General features: G+C 43.8%; 1 protein-coding gene across 1 annotated transcript in view; it reads left to right on the forward strand.

The window, feature by feature from the left end:
• WASHC5 (WASH complex subunit 5) overlaps positions 1-19781 on the forward strand; it is a 48809-nt gene that overhangs the window by 14904 nt on the left and 14124 nt on the right. The window contains exons 11-21 of the mRNA XM_087706689.1: positions 853-982; positions 1805-1917; positions 2017-2183; positions 3133-3208; positions 5825-5935; positions 8523-8663; positions 11483-11563; positions 12549-12650; positions 14527-14706; positions 16826-16950; positions 19041-19203. Coding sequence (XP_087562815.1) covers positions 853-982; positions 1805-1917; positions 2017-2183; positions 3133-3208; positions 5825-5935; positions 8523-8663; positions 11483-11563; positions 12549-12650; positions 14527-14706; positions 16826-16950; positions 19041-19203 — 1389 coding nt within the window. The remainder of the gene's footprint in view (positions 1-852; positions 983-1804; positions 1918-2016; positions 2184-3132; positions 3209-5824; positions 5936-8522; positions 8664-11482; positions 11564-12548; positions 12651-14526; positions 14707-16825; positions 16951-19040; positions 19204-19781) is intronic.

The raw sequence follows: 19781 nt of genomic DNA on the forward strand, positions 1-19781 counted from the left end.
CTCTAAACTCTGAAAGACCAATAAGATCTCACAGGTTGGGCCTCCTCCGGGTGCCGTCGGCCGGACAATGCCGGCTGGCGATCCCTTGGGGGAGCGCCTTCTCTGTGGCTGCTCCGGCCCTGTGGAACGATCTACCCGTAAAGATCCAGACCCTTTCCACTCTCTCGGTCTTCCGAAAAGCCACCATAACCTGGCTGTTCCAGCAGGCCTGGGGCTGTTGAACAAGGTCCAGCCCCACCTAGACGGGATGTATGGTGTGTGTTTTTTTTAATTGTATCTTTTTATTTTTAATTTTTAACTTTTATCTTGTTTCTGTAAGCCGCCCAGAGTCCTACGGGATTGGCGACATACAAATTTATTAAATTACTAATTACTAATTAACAACCAGGGTAATTCACCTAACAGGCATGGCCAAATAAGGTTGCCAAATCAGTCATGACTCACTTAACAATCCCCCTCACTTAGCAACCAACATTCTGGTGTCAGATGTGGTCTACCCATAGAAGCATAGTTAAAAACAAAGTTACAAAATATATTTATTTATCAAACTTATTTTAACATATGGTGAATCAAATAGAGTGCTTTTAGGTTTATTCGATCCACATTCTGACATATACCTCTTCTTCCTAATCAGATATTTTGAGTCATAAACTCAGTTCAGCAAGCTGACTTTTGGGGTCAGTAATTTCAATAGGACTTCACTTGACATCCTTAAGTGCATCATTACCGTAACAGCTTTGTGTTTCGGCCCCTTGTCTTTTAATCTAAGCTTCCCAGAGGAGCTTTGGGTAGTAAGATGGGTGGCATATCAATTTAATCAATAAATCTGAGGAACGTCTGCCTTTCCACTAGATGTTCAAACAGATGTTGTCAGAAAAGCAAACTAAGTGGGAGAGCTATAAGACAGAAGGATCCGAAAGAATGGCTGAGCTGGCGGATGTCTTTTCAGGAGTGAAACCATTAACCAGAGTGGAGAAAAACGGTAGGCTGAAACAGAAAATCTCTTTTAGCATGAAGAGTAAAATTGTAGTAGATTGCTTCATATTGGCTAAGTTCATGCATTGGTGTAAGCCAGGGGTGTCAAACTCGATTTCATTGAGGGCCGCATCAGGATTGTGTTTTACCTTGGAGGGACGGGGGGGGGAGTATGTCCAGGTGGGCGTGGCCAGCTCGATGTAAATCATGTCTGGAGCACTGCAGGCTGGTCCTTTGCTGTTTCCAGGGTGGCGCCACAGCCAGAGCTAAGCACCCTGCAGGCCATATCCGGCCTGTGGGCCTTGAGTTTGACACCCCTGCTGTAAGCCATGGCCTATTTAATTATGGTTTGCTGAATAGGCCACAACAGGCTCCAAGCTGTCTGGCATGGCTCTCAGTCACCAAATAGTTCCCATTGGCTGACCCAGTTGCCACACCTATACCTTGGCTGACCTTGTTACCATGTCCTATTCCAACAAGTCCCCAATGGCTGACATGTTGCTCTGTCCTATTCCAGTTCATGAATATTATGACACATATTTCACGCTTTTATGGAATAAGCAGAAATATACCTTCTTTCTCGAAGCTAAAAAAAGGGCAAGAATCCTACCTCTGTATTTTCCCCGCACAAATCTTGCATTGCCGTGGAGCATAAAGATTAGTGTATTTGCAGATGAAAGAAAGCAATTCATCTAATTCTGTTTTTGCTTTTTTAGTCAATATTTGGAAATGCGACACTTGTAGACTGAGAGTTTAGGGGAGTTTCAGGGGCATTGACAGTCAGATCTCCACAAGGTGATCCCTTTTATTCCTTTTCCTGCCTGAACAGAAAATCTGCAAGCCTGGTTTAGAGAAATCTCCAAACAAATCATGTCTCTGAATTACAATGACTCCACTGCAGCAGGCAGGAAAACAGTGCAGTTGATTCAAGCTTTGGAAGAGGTAAGGTGAGAGTTTCCTCGCCTATAAATATTTTCTTGGTGGGATAATATGATTGAAAACCTCCCCAGGGAATGAATTGCATTCAAATGCTTCATGCAGGTCCAGGAATTTCACCAGCTGGAGTCCAACCTTCACGTTTGCCAGTTTCTCGCAGACTCTCGTAAGTTTCTCCATCAAATGATCCGAACCATCAACATTAAAGAAGAGGTTTTAATCACCATGCAGATCGTAGGGGACCTTTCCTACGCTTGGCAGCTGATCGACAGGTATGACGGCACCGAGGCATTCTGAATTCTTCTTATTGGAACTGATTACAGGTAGTCTTTGACATACAAACACAGTTGAACCGAAAACTTACCGTATTTTTGGACTATAAGACGCACTGGAGTATAAGATGCACCATGATTTTGAAGAGGTTTTTTTTTTAAGTTTTTGCATTCTGCAGGCCTCCCAAACCCTCTGCACACTCGTTTTTTGCATAAAAAAAGGAAGCATACAGAGCTTTGGGAGGCTTGTAGAGTGCTCCTGGAGAGTGGGGTGGGCAAAAATGAGCAAAAAGCCAATTTTTTCGCCAAAAAAGGGGGACATGCAGAACTTTGGGAGGCTCTTAGAATGCTCCTGGGGGCTGGTGGGGCAAAAGCGACCTGTTTTTTGCTCTTTTTTGCCCTCCCCAGCCCTCACGAGCACTTTGCAAGCCTCCCAAACCCTCTGCGCGTCCATTTTTGGAAAGGGGGTGTAGGCCAAAAATGCTGTGTTCAGTGTATAAGATGCACCCAGATTTTCACCCTCTTTTTTGAAGGAAAAAGGTGTGTCTTATACGCTGGAAAATACGGTATGTTGCTAAGTGAGTTTTGTTCCATTTTTATGACCTTTCTCGCCACCATTGTTAAGTGAATCATTGCCATTATTAAGTTATTAACACAGTTGTTAAGCGAGTCAGCTTCCCCATCCACTTTGTTTGTCAGAAGGTTGCAAAAAGTGATCACATTGTATCATAAATATGAACCATTGGCCATTTAAATCTTAAGCATGCTATGGCTGTTTTAGTCCTTACACTAATTTTTGTGTGCATCTTCCTAAGCATAGCGGAAAACCACACCACTCATTTTTGGCAATTGTCAGAGGGCCACAAAAATATTTTCTCACCCCTATGTCCTGGAATATTGGTTTCACTGATCATGACTTTATTTCTTCTTCCCTGCCTTCCCTTTCCAGTTTCACCTCTATCATGCAGGAAAGTATAAGAGTCAGTCCATCCATGGTAACCAAACTCCGGGCCACCTTTTTAAAGGTGAGTTGGTTAATCTAACACAGGGGTCGGCAACCTTAAACACTCAAAGAGCCACAAAGGTCCTAAACAGAAGTCCCCCATTCAATTCTGGAGCTGACCGAAAATCCAGTTCCCCCACCATAGAGTCTCCTCCTAGCGTGGCGTCCTTTTTCCTCTACCTGTCCTAACTGAAAGCCCTATCAATTGTGGCGCCGACTGGCAACAGGGAGCCGCAGTAGAGAGATGAAAGAGCCACATGCGGCTCCAGAGCCGTTGGTTGCTAATCCTTGATCTAACAGTACAACAACTCCAGCTTTTGGGAGGGCAGGCTGGGAATCCTTTATGGCTTTTTGGGGGGGGGGGTCACTTTTCTCCCCTCTTCAAATCCTTTGTCTCAAGTTTACAAATTGGATTTCCAAGACCATAAAAGAACTGATCCATTTTATTTGCGCGTACTTCCAGAATGGAATTAAGCTTTGAAAAATAACTAAGGGTCTACTTGATTCAAAATACTTTCCACTTATATAATCATTATTTGCATTCTCACGCGCGGAAGTGTGAGGCTCAGTTTACACACCAAAGACAAAGCTTGCTCAGCCACATTTTTTAAAAATAAGCTTCAGCTGGCTATAATAGACTAAGCCACAAACCATGATTTTTTTAATAAGGTTTTTTTATTTTTTTATTGCACATTTTTACATATTTTATGAACAAAGTGTTGTCTGGATCTTTTCTTTTACATCCTCTCATATACATAATCCATTTTACATCATATCTCTGTTTCCAATTTCAGCCATATTCTCTTCCCGTATTTTTTAATCTTAAACTTATTTTCTTCTTAGTACATAAACCATATTACTAATCGCCCTTAACTTCTAATCTATTACAATAACATCAACTCTATTTCTAAATACCGTATATACTCGAGTATAGGCCGACCCGAATATAAGCCGAGGCACCTAATTTTACCACAAAAAACTGGAAAAGTTATTGACTCGAGTATAAGCCTAGGGTGGGAAATGCAGCAGCTACCGGTAATGATGTCCCGTGCAGCCGCGGGAGCGATGTCCCGCCTCCTATGACACACGGCACAGTGATTCCTATCATTGGATCATTGTACCAGAGGAGGTGGGACATCGCTATGTGGCTGCTTGCCATAACAAGGAGGAGGTGGGACATCGTTGCAGAGCGGCAGGAGGGGGAGGAAGGGGAATCGTAAGACAGCCCTGCATTACATTAGAACGTGAGGAGGGGGGATGGTGCGGTGCGCGCTGCGCGGCAAACTGACACAGAGGGAGGGGAAACTCACAGGGGCGCCGGGCCATTCACGAGCGTCACCCAGCGGCATGGCCCCGCCCCTTTTTCTCCTCCATTTCGGGCAAATTTTTCACTGACTCGAATATAAGCTGAGGCGGCTTTTTTCAGCCCAAAAAGTGGGCTGAAAAACTCGGCTTATACTTGAGTATATACGGTATGTTTCTTAAATTAGCCTCCCACCGTCCAGTAAGATCCCACAGAGTTGACCTCCTCAGGGTGCCGTCAGCCAGGCAGTGTCGGCTGGCAACCTCCAGGGGGAGAGCCTTCTCTGTGGGAGCACCTTCCCTTTGGAATGAGCTGCCCCTGGAGCTTCGCATAATCCCCGACCTCCGGTCCTTCCGACGCACCCTAAAAAGTTGGCTTTTTCAGCAAGCCGGCCGGGCCTGAATAGAATAAATTACATTATTAATTTTAAATGGTTAGTTTTAATTTAATCCTAAATTTGATTAAAATTGTCAATTGAAGGTTATTGGATTTCCTATTTAATCTTTTTTAACTTTTGTCATATGTGTTTTTATGTTGTACGCTGCCCTGAGTCCTTTGGGAGAAGGGCGGCATATAAGTCCAATAAAACCAACCAAACCAAATTCCCCATCCCACTCTTTAACATTTTATCTTCGTCTCTTAATTAAAATTATCTTCAAAGTTATACCAGGTTGCCATTTCAGGTTCTACCACAAATCCGCAAAGCCCTTATCCGCGGAGACATAAGCGCGAAGACTAATCGCGCCGTTCGAAACGCTAAGGAAAAACGTGACCCTACCGCGATGACATAATCGCGGAGGGCAAATCCGCGCATTCCCAAGCACTCAGCATCCTAAACCTAACCCTAAACCTAACCTTAAACCTAACCCTAAACCTAACCCTAAACCTAACCCTAAACCTAAACCTAAACCTAAACCTAACCCTAAAACAAACCCCTAAACCTAATCCTAACCCTTACCTTAATTTAAATCCGCTTTCTGCCGCCGCGCTGTTTTAAAGCGCCCTTCTGTCGCCGCGCTGTTGTCGCGGCGGTGATGACGCGCAGTGATGACGTCGCGGCTTTAGCGACGCGATTTTATCACCGCTATTTTGACGAGTGCGGTTTTGTCGTGCCACGGCCATTTCACATTTCATCTGTTGGTCTGTTTTGCTGTAAGCAACATACATCCTCAAAATCTCACCGTGATGCTTCCGGTTTCTGCCATAAACCATAATTTATAAGGCACAGTGCCTAGATTCACTCACTGCATTAAGCTACTTAAGCAAGAAAAACTATATTATAAACTGAAGTATATTTGGGAATCTTACTGACATCTCTCTCTCATTTGCTGCCAGCTGGCTTCAGCTCTTGACATGCCACTTCTTCGCATCAATCAAGCAAACAGTCCTGATCTTCTCAGTGTATCACAGTACTATTCTGGAGAACTGGTGTCCTATGTGAGAAAGGTGAGCAATATCATTTTTGGGGAATATTTTCTCCCCCGTTACAAACTGGGAAAACCATTTTTAAGAGTTCCCCTCTGGAAGAATTTTACAGTAGGCCATTGTTTCTCAACCAGAATATAGAATAAGAGAGTTGGAAGGGACCTTGGAGGTCTTCTAGTCCCAACACCCTGCTCCTATACTATTCTGGATAAACAATAGCAAACAGTAGAATTCTTTTTCGGCCAAGTGTGATTGGAGACACGAGGAATTTGTCTTTGGTGCATATGCTCTTAGTGTACATAAGGAGAATAAAATGCATTCATCAAGAATAAAAAGATACAACACTTAGTGATAGTCAAGGTTACTAATAAGCTATCAGATTGTACTAGGAAACAAATAAAAACAATATAAATTGTAAAGATACAAGCAACATGGTTATAGTCATAAATGGGAAGAGATAGATACTAGGAAGGATGAGAAGAAGAATAGTTATACAGTCTTAATAAATAATTTGACATTGTTGTGGGAATTAGTTGTTAAGCAGAGTGATGGCATTTGGGGAAAAAATTGTCCTTGTGTCTAGTTGTTCTGGTGTGCAGTGCCCTATAGTGTTGTTTTGAGGATAGGAATTGAAACAATTTATGTCCAGGATGTGAGGAGTCTGTAGATATTTTCACAGCCCCCTTTTTAATAGCAGTTAGACTTATATACCGCTTCATAGGGCTTTCAGCCCTCTCTAAGCGGTTTACAGAGTCAGCATATCGCCCCCAACAACAATCCGGGTCCTCATTTTACCCACCTCGGAAGGATGGAAGGCTGAGTCAATCCTGAGCCGGTGAGATTTGAACAGCCGAACTGCAGAACTGCAGTCAGCTGAAGTAGCCTGCAGTGCTGCATTTAACCACTGCACCACCTCGGCCCATAGTTGACCTCTGGGGTCGACCTCTGTCCTCCAGGGGTCGACCTCTGTCCTCCAACCAACACCGACTGCGACCTGTCCGAGAGGTAGGAGGAGAACCACCTTAAGACGGTGCCTCCCACTCCCACCTCCCGTAACCGTCGCAGAAGGATACCATGGTCGATGGTATCGAAGGCCGCTGAGAGGTCAAGGAGCACTAGGATAGAGGAATGTCCTCTCTCCCTGGCCCGCCAGAGATCATCGACCAGCGCGACCAAAGCAGTTTCTGTGCCGTAGCCAGGCCTGAAACCCGACTGAAAGGGATCCAGATAATCTGCTTCATCCAAGGCCCGCCGGAGTTGAAAGGCCACCACCTTCTTGACAACCTTCCCTACGAACGGGAGGTGGGAGATTGGGCGATAGTTGTTTAAAATGGCTGGATACAAGGATGGTTTCTTGAGGAGGGGTCTCAGCACCGCATCCTTTAGGGGATGTGGGAAGGATCCCTCCAGAAGAGAGGTGTTAACAATCCTCTGGAACCAGCCACGTGTCACCTCCCTGCTGGTCGAGACCAGCCAGGAGGGACACGGGTCCGGTAAACAGGTGGAGGCACTCACTATCTATGTGTTTGCTAGAAAGCCAGTGTGGTGCACAAGTAATCCTCACTTAATGACCGTTTGTTCAGCGACTGTTTTAAATTACAATGGCACGCAGAAAAGGGATTTATGCCTCCCCACCTCCAAATAAAAGATGAAAAAGGCTTTACTGGCAGGTAACAAAAGATCTGCTAATTCAGATCTCTCTTCATGCGATGCTTCAGTGAGATGCTTCACTGTCATGCTAAAAACTAGAGGGGTGTCACACCCTTTAAAGCAGGGATCACCAACCTTTCGAACCTCAGGGACCACTAATTTCATAATTTTAAATCCCACTGACCGCTAATATAATCGCCTAATGACCAGCTGGGTGAGCGTGGCAAGGTGGTCATGTGACTGGGTGGGTGTGGCCAATTTGATGTAACTCGCATCAAGGGGCACCTCGCCCAGCCTCTACTCACCTTTCCCCCCCACCCCCAGCCACTTTTTGCCTGCCCGCCCAGGCTCCTTAGGAAGCAGTTGCTGGAGCTAAGCAGCCACCATGAGAAAGAATCGGCAAAACAGCTGGCTCATTTCAAATTGGATCTGACCAAGAAGGAGGCTCAGCAGAAGCACCTCACTGATGACTATGAGCATAGGCTTTCCAAGCAGAGGGAAGACCTGCAGGAGTGCAAGGCCAGGTACCGGCGCCTGGAGGCTCAGCGGGCTGAGATGGTCAGCCAGTTCCAGGCCATGATGCAATCCCATTGGAACGAGGTCCTCCGGCTCTTTGCCACCAGTGGTGCTTCCCTCCAGCCTTCACCCAAAGCCCCACACCAGGAGGCTGAAGCAGACCCCAAGTTAGAATTTCTCCCCCCCCTTCCAACCCGCACAAAAAGACCACGAAAGGGGGAGAGACTCTCTGCAGCAACACAAGCGTTCATTGCATGTATCCGTCCCAGGGGCCCTAGTTTTAGGACCCCTGACTTAGTGCAATATAAAAAATGCAAATAATATTTCTGAGGACCACCAACGTTTTTCTCATGGGCCACCAATGGTGCACGGACTACCAGTTGGGGACTGCTTCACTAATCAATATTTTTGCATTTGTTTTATTTTGTTTTTTGGAGAAAAGGTTTTACAGATCATTCCGGAAAGCATGTTTACTTCTCTCCTGAAGATTATAAAACTGCAGACACATGACATCATTGAGGCGCCAACTCGCTTAGACAAGGACAAGCTGCGAGATTATGCTCAACTTGGACCACGCTACGAGGTGCGTCAAAACTCATAGGGTTAGAGAGGTTGGGAGCACTTCTGGAATTGGTATGGATTTTACAGACTCATGCTCACATTTGTTTGTCACCAAAGCCAGCCAGATGCCTTCAAGTAGTAGGACATGATGGACATAGCCAATGCCCATTATTTTTCCTAAGATTTCATTAAACCAGGGGTAGTCAACCTTTTTATACCTACCGCCCACTTTTGTATCTCTGTTGGTAGTAAAATTTTCTAACCGCCCACCGGTTCCACAGTAATGGTGATTTTATGAAAACCTAATGAAAATGTTTTTAAATAATGCTATGAATTTTTTTTTTAAAGTCAATGAAATTTTAAAAAAAGGAAAGTGCTTCAATATCAGACAAAACCCCTACCGCCCACCATGAAAGCTGGAACGCCCACTAGTGGGCAGTAGGGACCAGGTTGACTACCACTGCATTAAACCATCCAGACCATGAGGGACCTTTGGCATTCTCTGATTGTTTTCTTGAAGAAAACAACCAAGCTCAGAGAGCACCAAGGATCCCTCGTTTCAGTCGTGAGCTACAGATATTCTCCTTTATTGGTACTATCCACACCAGAAAGCATTTTATGGGTGCAAATGAAAGTTTTCATTTCAGATCAAGGAATGGGAGAATTAGGACTTTAACTGCAGCTTTTATTAGAGCTATATGCATGAATAAGCTCTCATTTTCAGAATCAGATCATTGATTTATCTCAGTTTTGTATCCAATAACCAGCTTTTAGAGGCAGGGAAACTTTCCAGGAAGGATGGAGATCTGGGTTAGAATTAAGATTACGCTGAAGCTGAAGCTGTATAAACATATATACATATACATACATACGTACGTACGTACGTACGTACGTATGTATATGTATATGTATATGTTTTATTTGTGCTGATAAATAAATAAAGGCAGCTAGCTTCCTCCCATAATTGGGGCATACCAGGGGTTGTGACTTTATATATATATATATAAGATTTTTTACAACCCCCGGTATGCCCAAATATGGGAGGAAGATCACTACTTCCATTCTCTGTCCTTCGGCTCGTCACAAGAGACCATCCAGGCAGAAACCCAATATTTTTACTGTTGCCTTTTTGTTACATTTTGTTGTATTTGTGCTGATAAATAAATAAAGGGAGACTAGTATAGATCTATTTCAAGCTATTTAGCTCTCATCAGCTAGCCATACCCTTACTGGGATTTGAACCTGGGCTATATTACATACTAGGCAGACATCTTTATTTATCAGCACAAATACAACACACACATATATATATATGTATGTATGTATGTATGTATGTATGTGTATATGTATATGTATATGTATGTATATATGTATATGTATGTATATGTATATATATGTATATATATACGTATATATATATATATATGTATGTATATATATATATGTATGTGTATATATGTATGTATATATATGTATATGTATGTATGTATATATGTGTGTGTGTGTATGTATATATGTATGTATATATATATATATATGTATGTATGTATGTATGTATGTATGTGTATATATATATATATATATATATATATATATATATATATATATATATATATATATATATATATATATATATATATATATATATATATTGACCTTCACCATGCAATATACACCTTCACCCACATACCCTTCTATATCCCAAATAAAATGAAGACGCTGATCTGGTTTGTTGATTGTAAATGGTGGTAGAACAATGTTAGATAGCAAATCATCATCTATAGAGATTCTCAATCATCCAGATCATGGATGCTTTTTCTTGATGTCTTTCTTGATTTTTTTTCTTTGAAAATGAATTGAAGAAGCTTCTTGGAGGAGAAGCAAAATGTTTTCAAAGAAAATAAAATCAAAGTCCAGCTGTCTTTTTTAAAAAAAAAAACCCTTTTGGGACAAACATGACCTGGATGGTTGAGAATCTCTGTAGATGATGGTAGTATATTGTTGTGGCCCAGCAGGAGCCGTTGGAGCTGCCACCAGACTCCGACAGCGAGGGGTCCTCTAAGTCGGCTCTGGAGGATTACAGGAGGTAATTGCACTCAGCTGGTGGTCATTAGGCTCCTCTCCAGACTATAAAAAGTCTACTTGTGCACACGCCCCTCTTTGCAGAAGTCAACACAGGATGTTGGAGAACATTGTATGAGCTTGGCAGGCTGGATTGCTGCCAAGCCTTATCTGTGTTTATTGCTGCCCAAGCTTGTCTGTGCCAGGTTGCTGCCAATGACCTGATTGTTAATTAAATGCCGTAATTTATCTCTGGCTTGGAGTGTGCTTTGGTGTGGAACGACGTGGGTCAGAACAGTATATCATCTGTAGTAAATCATTTGTAATAAAGAATGAATATTTATCAGGAAAACTGAAAGCTTGTTTCTGTCCCTCTTCTCATAAGGAAGTGACAGTTGGACATGTTATTTAAAACAGGAACCTGAGGAGAAAAAATCTCTATGGAGATTGTTAGTCATTCGGGTCATAGTTGTCCCAAAGTGCTTTTTCAAGAGACAACTGGATTTTGTTTTGATTTTTCTTTCAAGATGTTTCGCTTCTTATCCAAAATGCTTCTTCAGCTCTGAAGAAGAACTGAAGAAGCTTCTTGAATGAGAAGCAAAATGTCTTCCGAGAAAAACCAGAAAGTCCATTTGCCTCTTGAAAAAGCACCTTTGGGATAAGGAGAAAAAGTCCATGTGGTAAAAGAAGAAAATAGCTTCCTTATCAATGATGTCTTTTTTTCACCACCCCGATGCTCTAGAAATTCCTTCTAACCAACCTCTCTTTCCTTTCTCGAAGGTTGCCAAGCTTACACACGCCATCTCCATTTTCACGGAAGGCATCCTGATGATGAAAACAACATTGGTTGGCATCATCAAGGTGAGGTTTTCCATTGCAGTGGACAAAAAAAAAATCCAGATCCCTGAAGTTAGGTTTCATGAATTTGGGGATAGGTGGAGGCCATGTAGCAATAGCAATAGCAATAGCAGTTAGACTTATATACCGCTTCATAGGGCTTTCAGCCCTCTCTAAGCGGTTTACAGAGTCAGCATATCGCTCCCAACAACAATCCGGTTCCTCATTTTACCACCTCGGAAGGATGGAAGGCTGAGTCAACCTTGAGCCGGTGAGATTTGAACAGCCGAACTGCAGAACTGCAGTCAGCTGAAGTAGCCTGCAGTGCTGTATTTAACCACTGCGCCACCTTGGTGAAAATAACACAGTAACATCACCTGAAGGAATAGTAGTTTGAAGGCCATTTTTCAAGGGCTATTTGTGTGCATGTATGTTTCTTCAAATCAGTGTTGACTCCCAGTGACTTCCTGGACTAGAACCGTGCAGTTACTGCTACCCCATAATCTTCAAAGGGGCCTTCATAAGTCCTCCATGATCAACAGAATAGGGTGAAAAAGACATCAAAGGACATCTACTACCAGAATATTGAGCATGTAGCTGTTCTTCAAAGGTTTCCTGTTTTGGAGATGATCTTATCTTTCTCAAGATAGCAATAGCACTTAGATTTATATACCGCTTTACAGTGCTTTTATAGCCCTCTCTAAGCAGTTTACAAAGTCAGCCTATTGCCACCAACAATTTGGGTCCTCATTTTACCCACCTCGGAAGGTGGAAAGGCTGAGTCAACCTTGAGCTTGGTGAGATTTGAACTGCCAAATAAATTGCAGTTCAGGAAGCGGACAGTCAGCAGAAGTAGCCTGCAGTTCTGCACTCTAACCACTGTGCCACCTCGGCTTATAGAGATAAAAGTATTCAGTAGAGAGTAGGAAAGACGTATCCAGTAAATAGAAAGGCACATGAAGAAAATGTACTTGCACATTTTGATTTCCCTCTTCTGTGGGTTTTCTAGGTTGACCCCAAACAGTTGCTTGAAGATGGAATTAGAAAGGAACTGGTCAAACGTGTGGCTTTTGCCCTACACCGAGGACTCACCTTCAACCCTAGAGCTAAGGTACAGGGGGATCTAGTTCCAATTTTCTCTCTTTTTCAGTTGACCTACATTCATTTAGCCTAGTCCTTGTATCATCAGTTACCGTAAAATTCTCGTCCTTCCTTGTTTCCCTTTTAGAAACTCAGTGCTTCAAGTCATCTCCCTACAGCTTCATGAAAGAGTGGTTTCACACATTACACAATCTCACATTCTATTTTGGGTTTAGGGGCAATTCTTATTCTCCAAAGCACCTGAGGGCAGGACAAGAAGCAATGGGTGGAAACTAATCAAGGAGAGAAGCAACTTAGAACTAAGGAGGAATTTCCTGACAGAACAATTAGTCAGTGGAACGGGTTGCCTCCAGAACTTGTGGGTGCTCCAACACTGGAGGTTTTAAGAAGAGATTGGATAACCATTTGTCTGAAGTTGTGTAGGGTTTCCTGTCTGAGCAGGGGATGGACTAGAAGACCTCCAAGATCTCTTCCAACTTTATTCTGTTCTATTTCTTTCTGTTCCGTTCAGTTCCATTCTATTCCTATCCTATTCTATTGCTATTCTGTTCTATTCCTATTCTGTTCTATTCCTATTCTATTCTATTCTGTTCTATTCCTATTTTATTCTATTTTATTTTGTTCCTATTCAGTTCTGTTTTGTTCTATTCCTATTTTATTTTATTCTATTCCTATTCTGTTCTATTCCTATTCTATTTTATTCTGTTCCTATTTTATTCTGTTCTGTTCTATTCCTGTTCTATTTTATTCTGTTCCTATTCTGTTCTATTCCTATTCTATTGTATTCTATAGGATATATTGTATCCTATTCTATTCTGTTCTAATTTTATTCTATTCTATTCCACTCTATTCTATTCTTGAAAGAGGCTGTGAAACAGTGGTGTTCCAGCTTGCAAACATTTTAAAAATACTTGGAGCCAGAGCAACCAAGCAGCCTTTCCTTATCTCTATCTTGTAATGGTGAAATAGTTTCTCCTTGGAAGGGAGGGTGAAGGTTTCCAGGAAAAGAGGTGGAGGAGGAAATTCTGGAATAGTAGCATCTACAGGTAGTCCTCAACTTACGACCACGGTTGGGACTGAATTTCCATTCCTAGCCATAGCGGTTGTTAAGTAAGTTGTGCTTGATTTTACAACCTATTTTGCCATGATTGCTAAGCAGATCACTGCCCGTTGTTAAGTGAATTGTGCGATCGTTAAGCGGATTTGGCTTCTTGTATTGATTTTGCTTGTCTTAAGCTAGCTGGAAAGGTTGCAAATCGCGATCACATGACCCCAGGACATTGAAACCATGATTAAATAAATGCCCAAATTTTGATCACAGGATGGTAAGGATGCTGCAACAGTAATAAATGTGAAGACCGATTGTAAGTCACTTTCTCCAATTCCATTGTAACTTTGAACAGTCGCTAAATGAATGGCTGTAGGTTGAGGACATGGGTGCCAAGGGTTTAAAGTAATCAAAATGACAGCTGTAACTATTGAAGCCCACAATCCATTCTTAGCATCTCCCATTGCAGGTTTCCTAAACCTGCCCTTCTATAGACATCCTTCAATGAAGAAATAACAAATTTAATAGCAATAGCAATAGCAGTTAGACTTATATACCGCTTCATAGGGCTTTCAGCCCTCTCTAAGTGGTTTACAGAGTCAGCATATCGCCCCCACAGTCTGGGTCCTCATTTCACCCACCTCGGAAGGATGGAAGGCTGAGTCAACCTTGAGCCGGTGAGATTAGAACCGCTGAACTGCAGATAACAGTCAGCTGAAGTGGCCTGCAGTACTGCACCCTAACCACTGTGCCACCTCGGCTCCTCGGCTCTTCTCTTTAAGAAGGCAAAGATGATGGCTATCCTTTTGACTGCTCTTTTGATCTTCCCCTTTTCCAGTCCAGCGAGCTCATGCCCAGATTGAAAGATATGGCAGCCACTATGGATGGATTCCACCGTTCCTTTGAGTACATCCAGGACTATGTCAACATATGTGGATTAAAGATCTGGCAGGAGGAAGTCTCCCGAATTATTAATTACAACGTGGAGCAGGAATGCAACAACTTCTTAAGGACAAAGGTATTAAACATTTAGAGAAAAAAAACATTTGTAATTCAGGATTGCGCTACAGTATCCTTGATGCTCTCTGAGCCTGTTTTCTTGCAGACACTTCATTGCCTAACTAGGTACCATCATCAGTGCTAGAAGGCAGTGGGGTTTGCTGCCTGTTTATATACAGGTGGTTTGCCGAGAGAGAACCCCACTCCCTTCTAGCACTGATGATGTTACCTAATCAGGTAATGAAGCGTCTGCAAGGAAACAGTCAAGCTCAGAGAGCACCAAGGCGCCCACAAATGAAGTTACTGGGTTATTCTTAATGCTGCTTATTCAGAGTCCGAGTGTCTTCTGAATTTTCCCACCATTTCAACTCCAAAAATACTTGCGGAAACACTCTGCTGGCTGTAAGCATCTCCCCAACCTTCTTCACAGAAAACTGGGCAGAAGGAGAGAGTAAAACCATTCTGCCACAAGAAATTATTGCGATTGAATTCACACATTTCACTTAAGACATTGTTTGCTTATTTAGTTCACTTTAATGTGTTGTGTGAGCCCAGCCAAATGTGGTTTAGTCAGCAGACCACGATCGAACAGGCTAAAGTTTAGCATGATGTGTTAATCCGGTCCCCGTATTCATTGCACTAGCATTGTTTCACTCACTTCAAATGCTGTGTTTTCCTTTACCATTTTTTTTTATTGAGATCTAAGATAACAAAATACAAAAGTAAATAGGAAAACAATGGGGAGGAAAGTGCGGGAGAAAAGTGAGGAAGGATTAGGAAAAAGAAAAAGAAGCATTGACTCTCTTGCGGTAAAATAAGGCATTAACATCAAATCACAACTTTTTGTTTTTTTCACAATAATGTAAACTAGCCGTTTCTATAAGGATCTGTCAGTCTAACTGGTAAAACCCCAAATCAAAGTTTCATTCTTTTCCACTTCAGGCACAAAATTTAGAAGTGGTCTTCACTTCAAATGCTGTATTTTAGTCTAGAATAGAATTTTTTTATTGGCCAAGTGTGATTGGACACACAAGGAGTATGTCTTTGGTGCATATGCTCTCGGTGTACATAAAAGATAGATGCGTCACAAATCATAAGGTACAACACTTAATGATAGGTGTTGGGTACAAATAGGGTAGGGTTACACAATCCAAATGCAAACGAAGTGGTTGTAAGGCGGCCTCTGTCATCGTTAAGTGAATCCTGCTGTTAAGCAAACCATTGTTTGCTATGGGGTGTTTTTGCCTAAAATTGGAAGCATTGGAATGCTGGTTTCTGGCAAATGCATCAAAAATGGCAGTCACATGGCCATGGGGGAAGAGGCGGAACTTCAGAACCAGGTTGTAAGTGCCTAGGGAGGGAGGAGGAGGTCTGTCAAAATTTCAAACAGTCACTGGGTGACCAGTCATAAGCCGAGGACTACCTGCTGATGATGTGGACAGACTGAGACCAGCCATCAAGAACCCTGAAACCAGGGGTGCATTAACCATTAAGCAGAGTAAGAACGTGGTTAAGGCACCGGGCCGAAGGGGGCACTACAAGGTTGAGAAAGGAAAAAAAAACTAATGAAGATTTGTACAGGATGTACAAAGGAGGGAGGCACCAAGATTTGTCAGTTCTCAGGGCACCAGTGAGCCTTAATCCACCGCTGCCTGAAACCAACAGCACCGAGAGACAACACCTAGGATACTGTGATCTTGAAAAACAGCCTGTGTCAACGTGTAAAGCGTTTCCATGACTACTATCAAGTAGACATAGAAAAAGGGAGAAGAATTCCATTTATACCTTTGGCCAGAGTCAGATCTCATATTCCCACAGCTGGTGTGTGAAATGCATATTCTCATAGCCTGCTGTAGCATCTTGTTGGTGAATGTGATTTATGACACAGACAGAAGAGAGGGGATACAGGGGGTAAAGTTCAAACGCAATTAAGCGGCAATCAGTTTCGGCTCCACAGAAGAACATGCCAAAATGTTGATCCTAATAAATGAATGGATTTCTTTTGAACTTTGTCTCGAGGCTCGTAAACTAATTAGGTCATCCTTTGGAATCTTCACAGCCTGATTGGTTTGGAAACAAGGCAATTACATGTATAGTCAGAGAAAGCTGAGAATGATTTCACCTTGTGTGTCTTTCAGATCCAAGACTGGCAAAGCATCTACCAATCCACCCATATTCCGATACCCAAATTTGCGCCTACGGATGAATCTGTTACTTTTATTGGTCGCCTCTGCAGAGAAATTCTGAGAATCACTGACCCAAAGTAAGCAGGACTACATTAATATGTATATCCCCATAGAAAATGAGCTTTTCTTCCTGACATCTTCGCATATGATCAGCAGGACGGTTCTTTTTTGAAAGCCCGCTAATTGTTCTATATTTGTGATGAAAAAACAGCTATGTATCATTTACCCATTATTGTCTTTGTTAAAGTGCATTTCCCAGGGCCCAGTCTGAAAAGGATATCCCAGCTGGGGGGGAGGAGGGAGCACTGCCAACCAATCAGATGTGTTCCCACTAAGGCTCATGAAACTGGCAATTTCCCTCCAGGGGTGGGTTTCTCGCCCCGTTCCAACCGGTTCGATTGGAACGGGGCCGGCGGCGTCCTCGTGCACGTGCGCAGTGCATGCATGCGTACTAGCGCCTGTGCGATGCTCCAGCTGCTCCTGGAGGATCGCGCAGGCGCTGTATGCGTTCTGCGCGTGCGTGGAAGCGCAGAACTCATCAAAACCGGGTAAGAAACGCGGGAGGGCGGGTGGATCCTTCGGCGTTCCCGGAAGTTACTTACTTCCGGGTTCGCCGACCAACCGGTTCGCGGGGACCGCCGCGAACCACCTGAAACCTACCCCTGTCTCCCTCCCTCTTCCCCTCTCTCCCTCCCTCTCTCTCCCTCTCCTCCCCCTCTCTCTCCCCCCCCCACCCGTGGGCTTCGCTACTGGGGGAAGCCCAGCAGTGAGGATGCAAAACCAGGACCCAAGAAGAAAAAAGTCTACCTCTCCTTCTCCTTCTTTCTCTCTTTCTTCCCCCTCCTCTTTTCCTTTTCCTTTCCTTCCCTCTCCTTCCTCCTCCTCTTTCCTTTTCCCCTCTCTCTGCTCTTCTTGTCCCTCCTTTCCTCCTCCTCCCACTCCCACTCCTTTTTCGCCTTTTTCTTTCCTCCCTCTTCCTCTTCCTTTTCCTTCTCCCCTCACTCTTCTTCCTGAACTGGTCAAAAACTCAATATTATTTCATTCCAACCCTCCAGAGGTTTTAGCCCAGAACTGACTCTTGGTGTGAAAAATTGCGTAATTGAATGAGTCTACACTGTACCCTGTTTCCCTGAAAAAAAGACCTTCCCCCTATAATAAGCCCAATCGGGCTTTTGAGCGCATGCGCTAAAATAAGCCTCCTCCCCCCCACAAAAAAAATAAGCCTTCCCTGAAAATATTGCAACACAGCAGCAGCCATGAGGTGACCACGCTCTCTGCCTCCTGCACTTCAAAAATAATAAGACCTCCCTGAAAATAAGGCCAAGCGCTTATTTCAGGGGTCAAAAGAAAATGAGACCCTGTCTTATTTTGGGGGAAATACGGTACTATTTCAGATCTTCCTTTTTCTTGTCTGGCTAACTTTTTTCAATATCTGACTGCTTAAAGATGGTTCACGCTTGCCAGCTTACTCACAGATAAGATCCTACTGCAACGTGCTCTACATGGGGCAGCCCTTGAAGAGCATTCGGAGACTTCCGCTTGTCCAGAATGCAGCCGCGCGAGCAATCGTGGGTGCACCTCGGTTCACCCACGTAACACCTATCCTCCGTGAGCTGCACTGGCTGCCTATTGGTCTTCGGATATGCTTCAAGGCGCTAGTCGTCACTTATAAAGCCCTTCATGGTATTGGACCTGGGTACTTGAGAGACCGCCTGCTGCCAATTACCTCCAATAGACTGATTAGATCCCACAGATTAGGCCTCCTCCGAATTCCATCCGCCGGCCAATGCCGACTGGCGACTACCCGGAGGAGAGCCTTCTCTGTGGCTGCTCCAACCCTCTGGAACGAGCTCCCTGTGGAGATTCGAACCCTCACCACCCTCCAGGCCTTCCGCAAAGCCCTTAAAACCTGGCTGTTCTGACAGGCCTGGGGCTAAAGAGCTTTCAACCCCCCCCCTCGAATGGTATGGTTGTTGTGTGCTTTTAAATTGTGTATTGTTCTGTTCGTCTTTTTATCCCTTGTCTGTACCCCCTTTCCTGACTTGGATTGTGAGCCGCCCTGAGTCCCCTTCAGGGAAAAGGGCGGCATATAAATGCAATAAATTCAATTCAATTCAATTCCTTCCTTCAGTGGCAGCTGCTTATCCGTTTAGCTGTTTCCCATCAGGTCTGCCTGCTATATTGACCAACTTAACACTTGGTATGATATGAAAACTCACCAGGAAGTCTCCAACAATCGCTTACTGGCCGAGATCCAGAACACTTTGGGTACCTTTGGTCTCAACGGGTTAGACCGTCTTCTCTGCTTCATGATTGTCAAAGAGCTGCAGGTAACCAGGCCCCAGCCAGGCCCCAGTTCACAAATGGCAATGCTAAGATCTGTGGGTTTCAACTCCCAGAATTCCCCAGCCAGCATTCTTTGGAAGTCCATACATTTTAATGTTGTTGCCAAAGTTGAAAAAAACACAGCTACATGCAAGATCCTGGGTTCAGTTCTAGATCCATGATGGTGAACCTATGGCATAGAGCAGCAATGGCGAACCATTTTTGGCTCGCGTGCCATAAGGGGGGGGGAGTGCAGGGGAGGGGTGTGTGCGGGCGTGCCGCACCCATAATGCAATGTGTGATCCCTCAGTGCGCATGCGCGCACTACAGGCACTCCCTCCATTTTTTGCATGCTTTGTTCGCCCTCCAGAGGCTTTATAGGAGCCTGGGGAGGGCGAAAACAGCCTCCTCCGAACACCCCCTCCCCCCCCCCCAAAGCCCTCCGGAGGTTTCAGTCACTTCCGGTTTGCTCGGCGTATCATTTTGAGTGCTCCGAAGGCTTCAGGGACCTTCAGGAGGCTTCCCTGAAGCCTCCGGAGCAATCAAAACAACACTCCGAGCAAACAGGAAGTCCATTCCTGAA

The sequence above is a fragment of the Thamnophis sirtalis genome, unplaced genomic scaffold, assembly GCF_051295495.1.
Source record: "Thamnophis sirtalis isolate CommonGarterSnake01/CBP01778 unplaced genomic scaffold, rThaSir2_p1.2 scaffold_2, whole genome shotgun sequence".
NCBI classification, from domain to species: domain Eukaryota; kingdom Metazoa; phylum Chordata; class Lepidosauria; order Squamata; family Natricidae; genus Thamnophis; species Thamnophis sirtalis.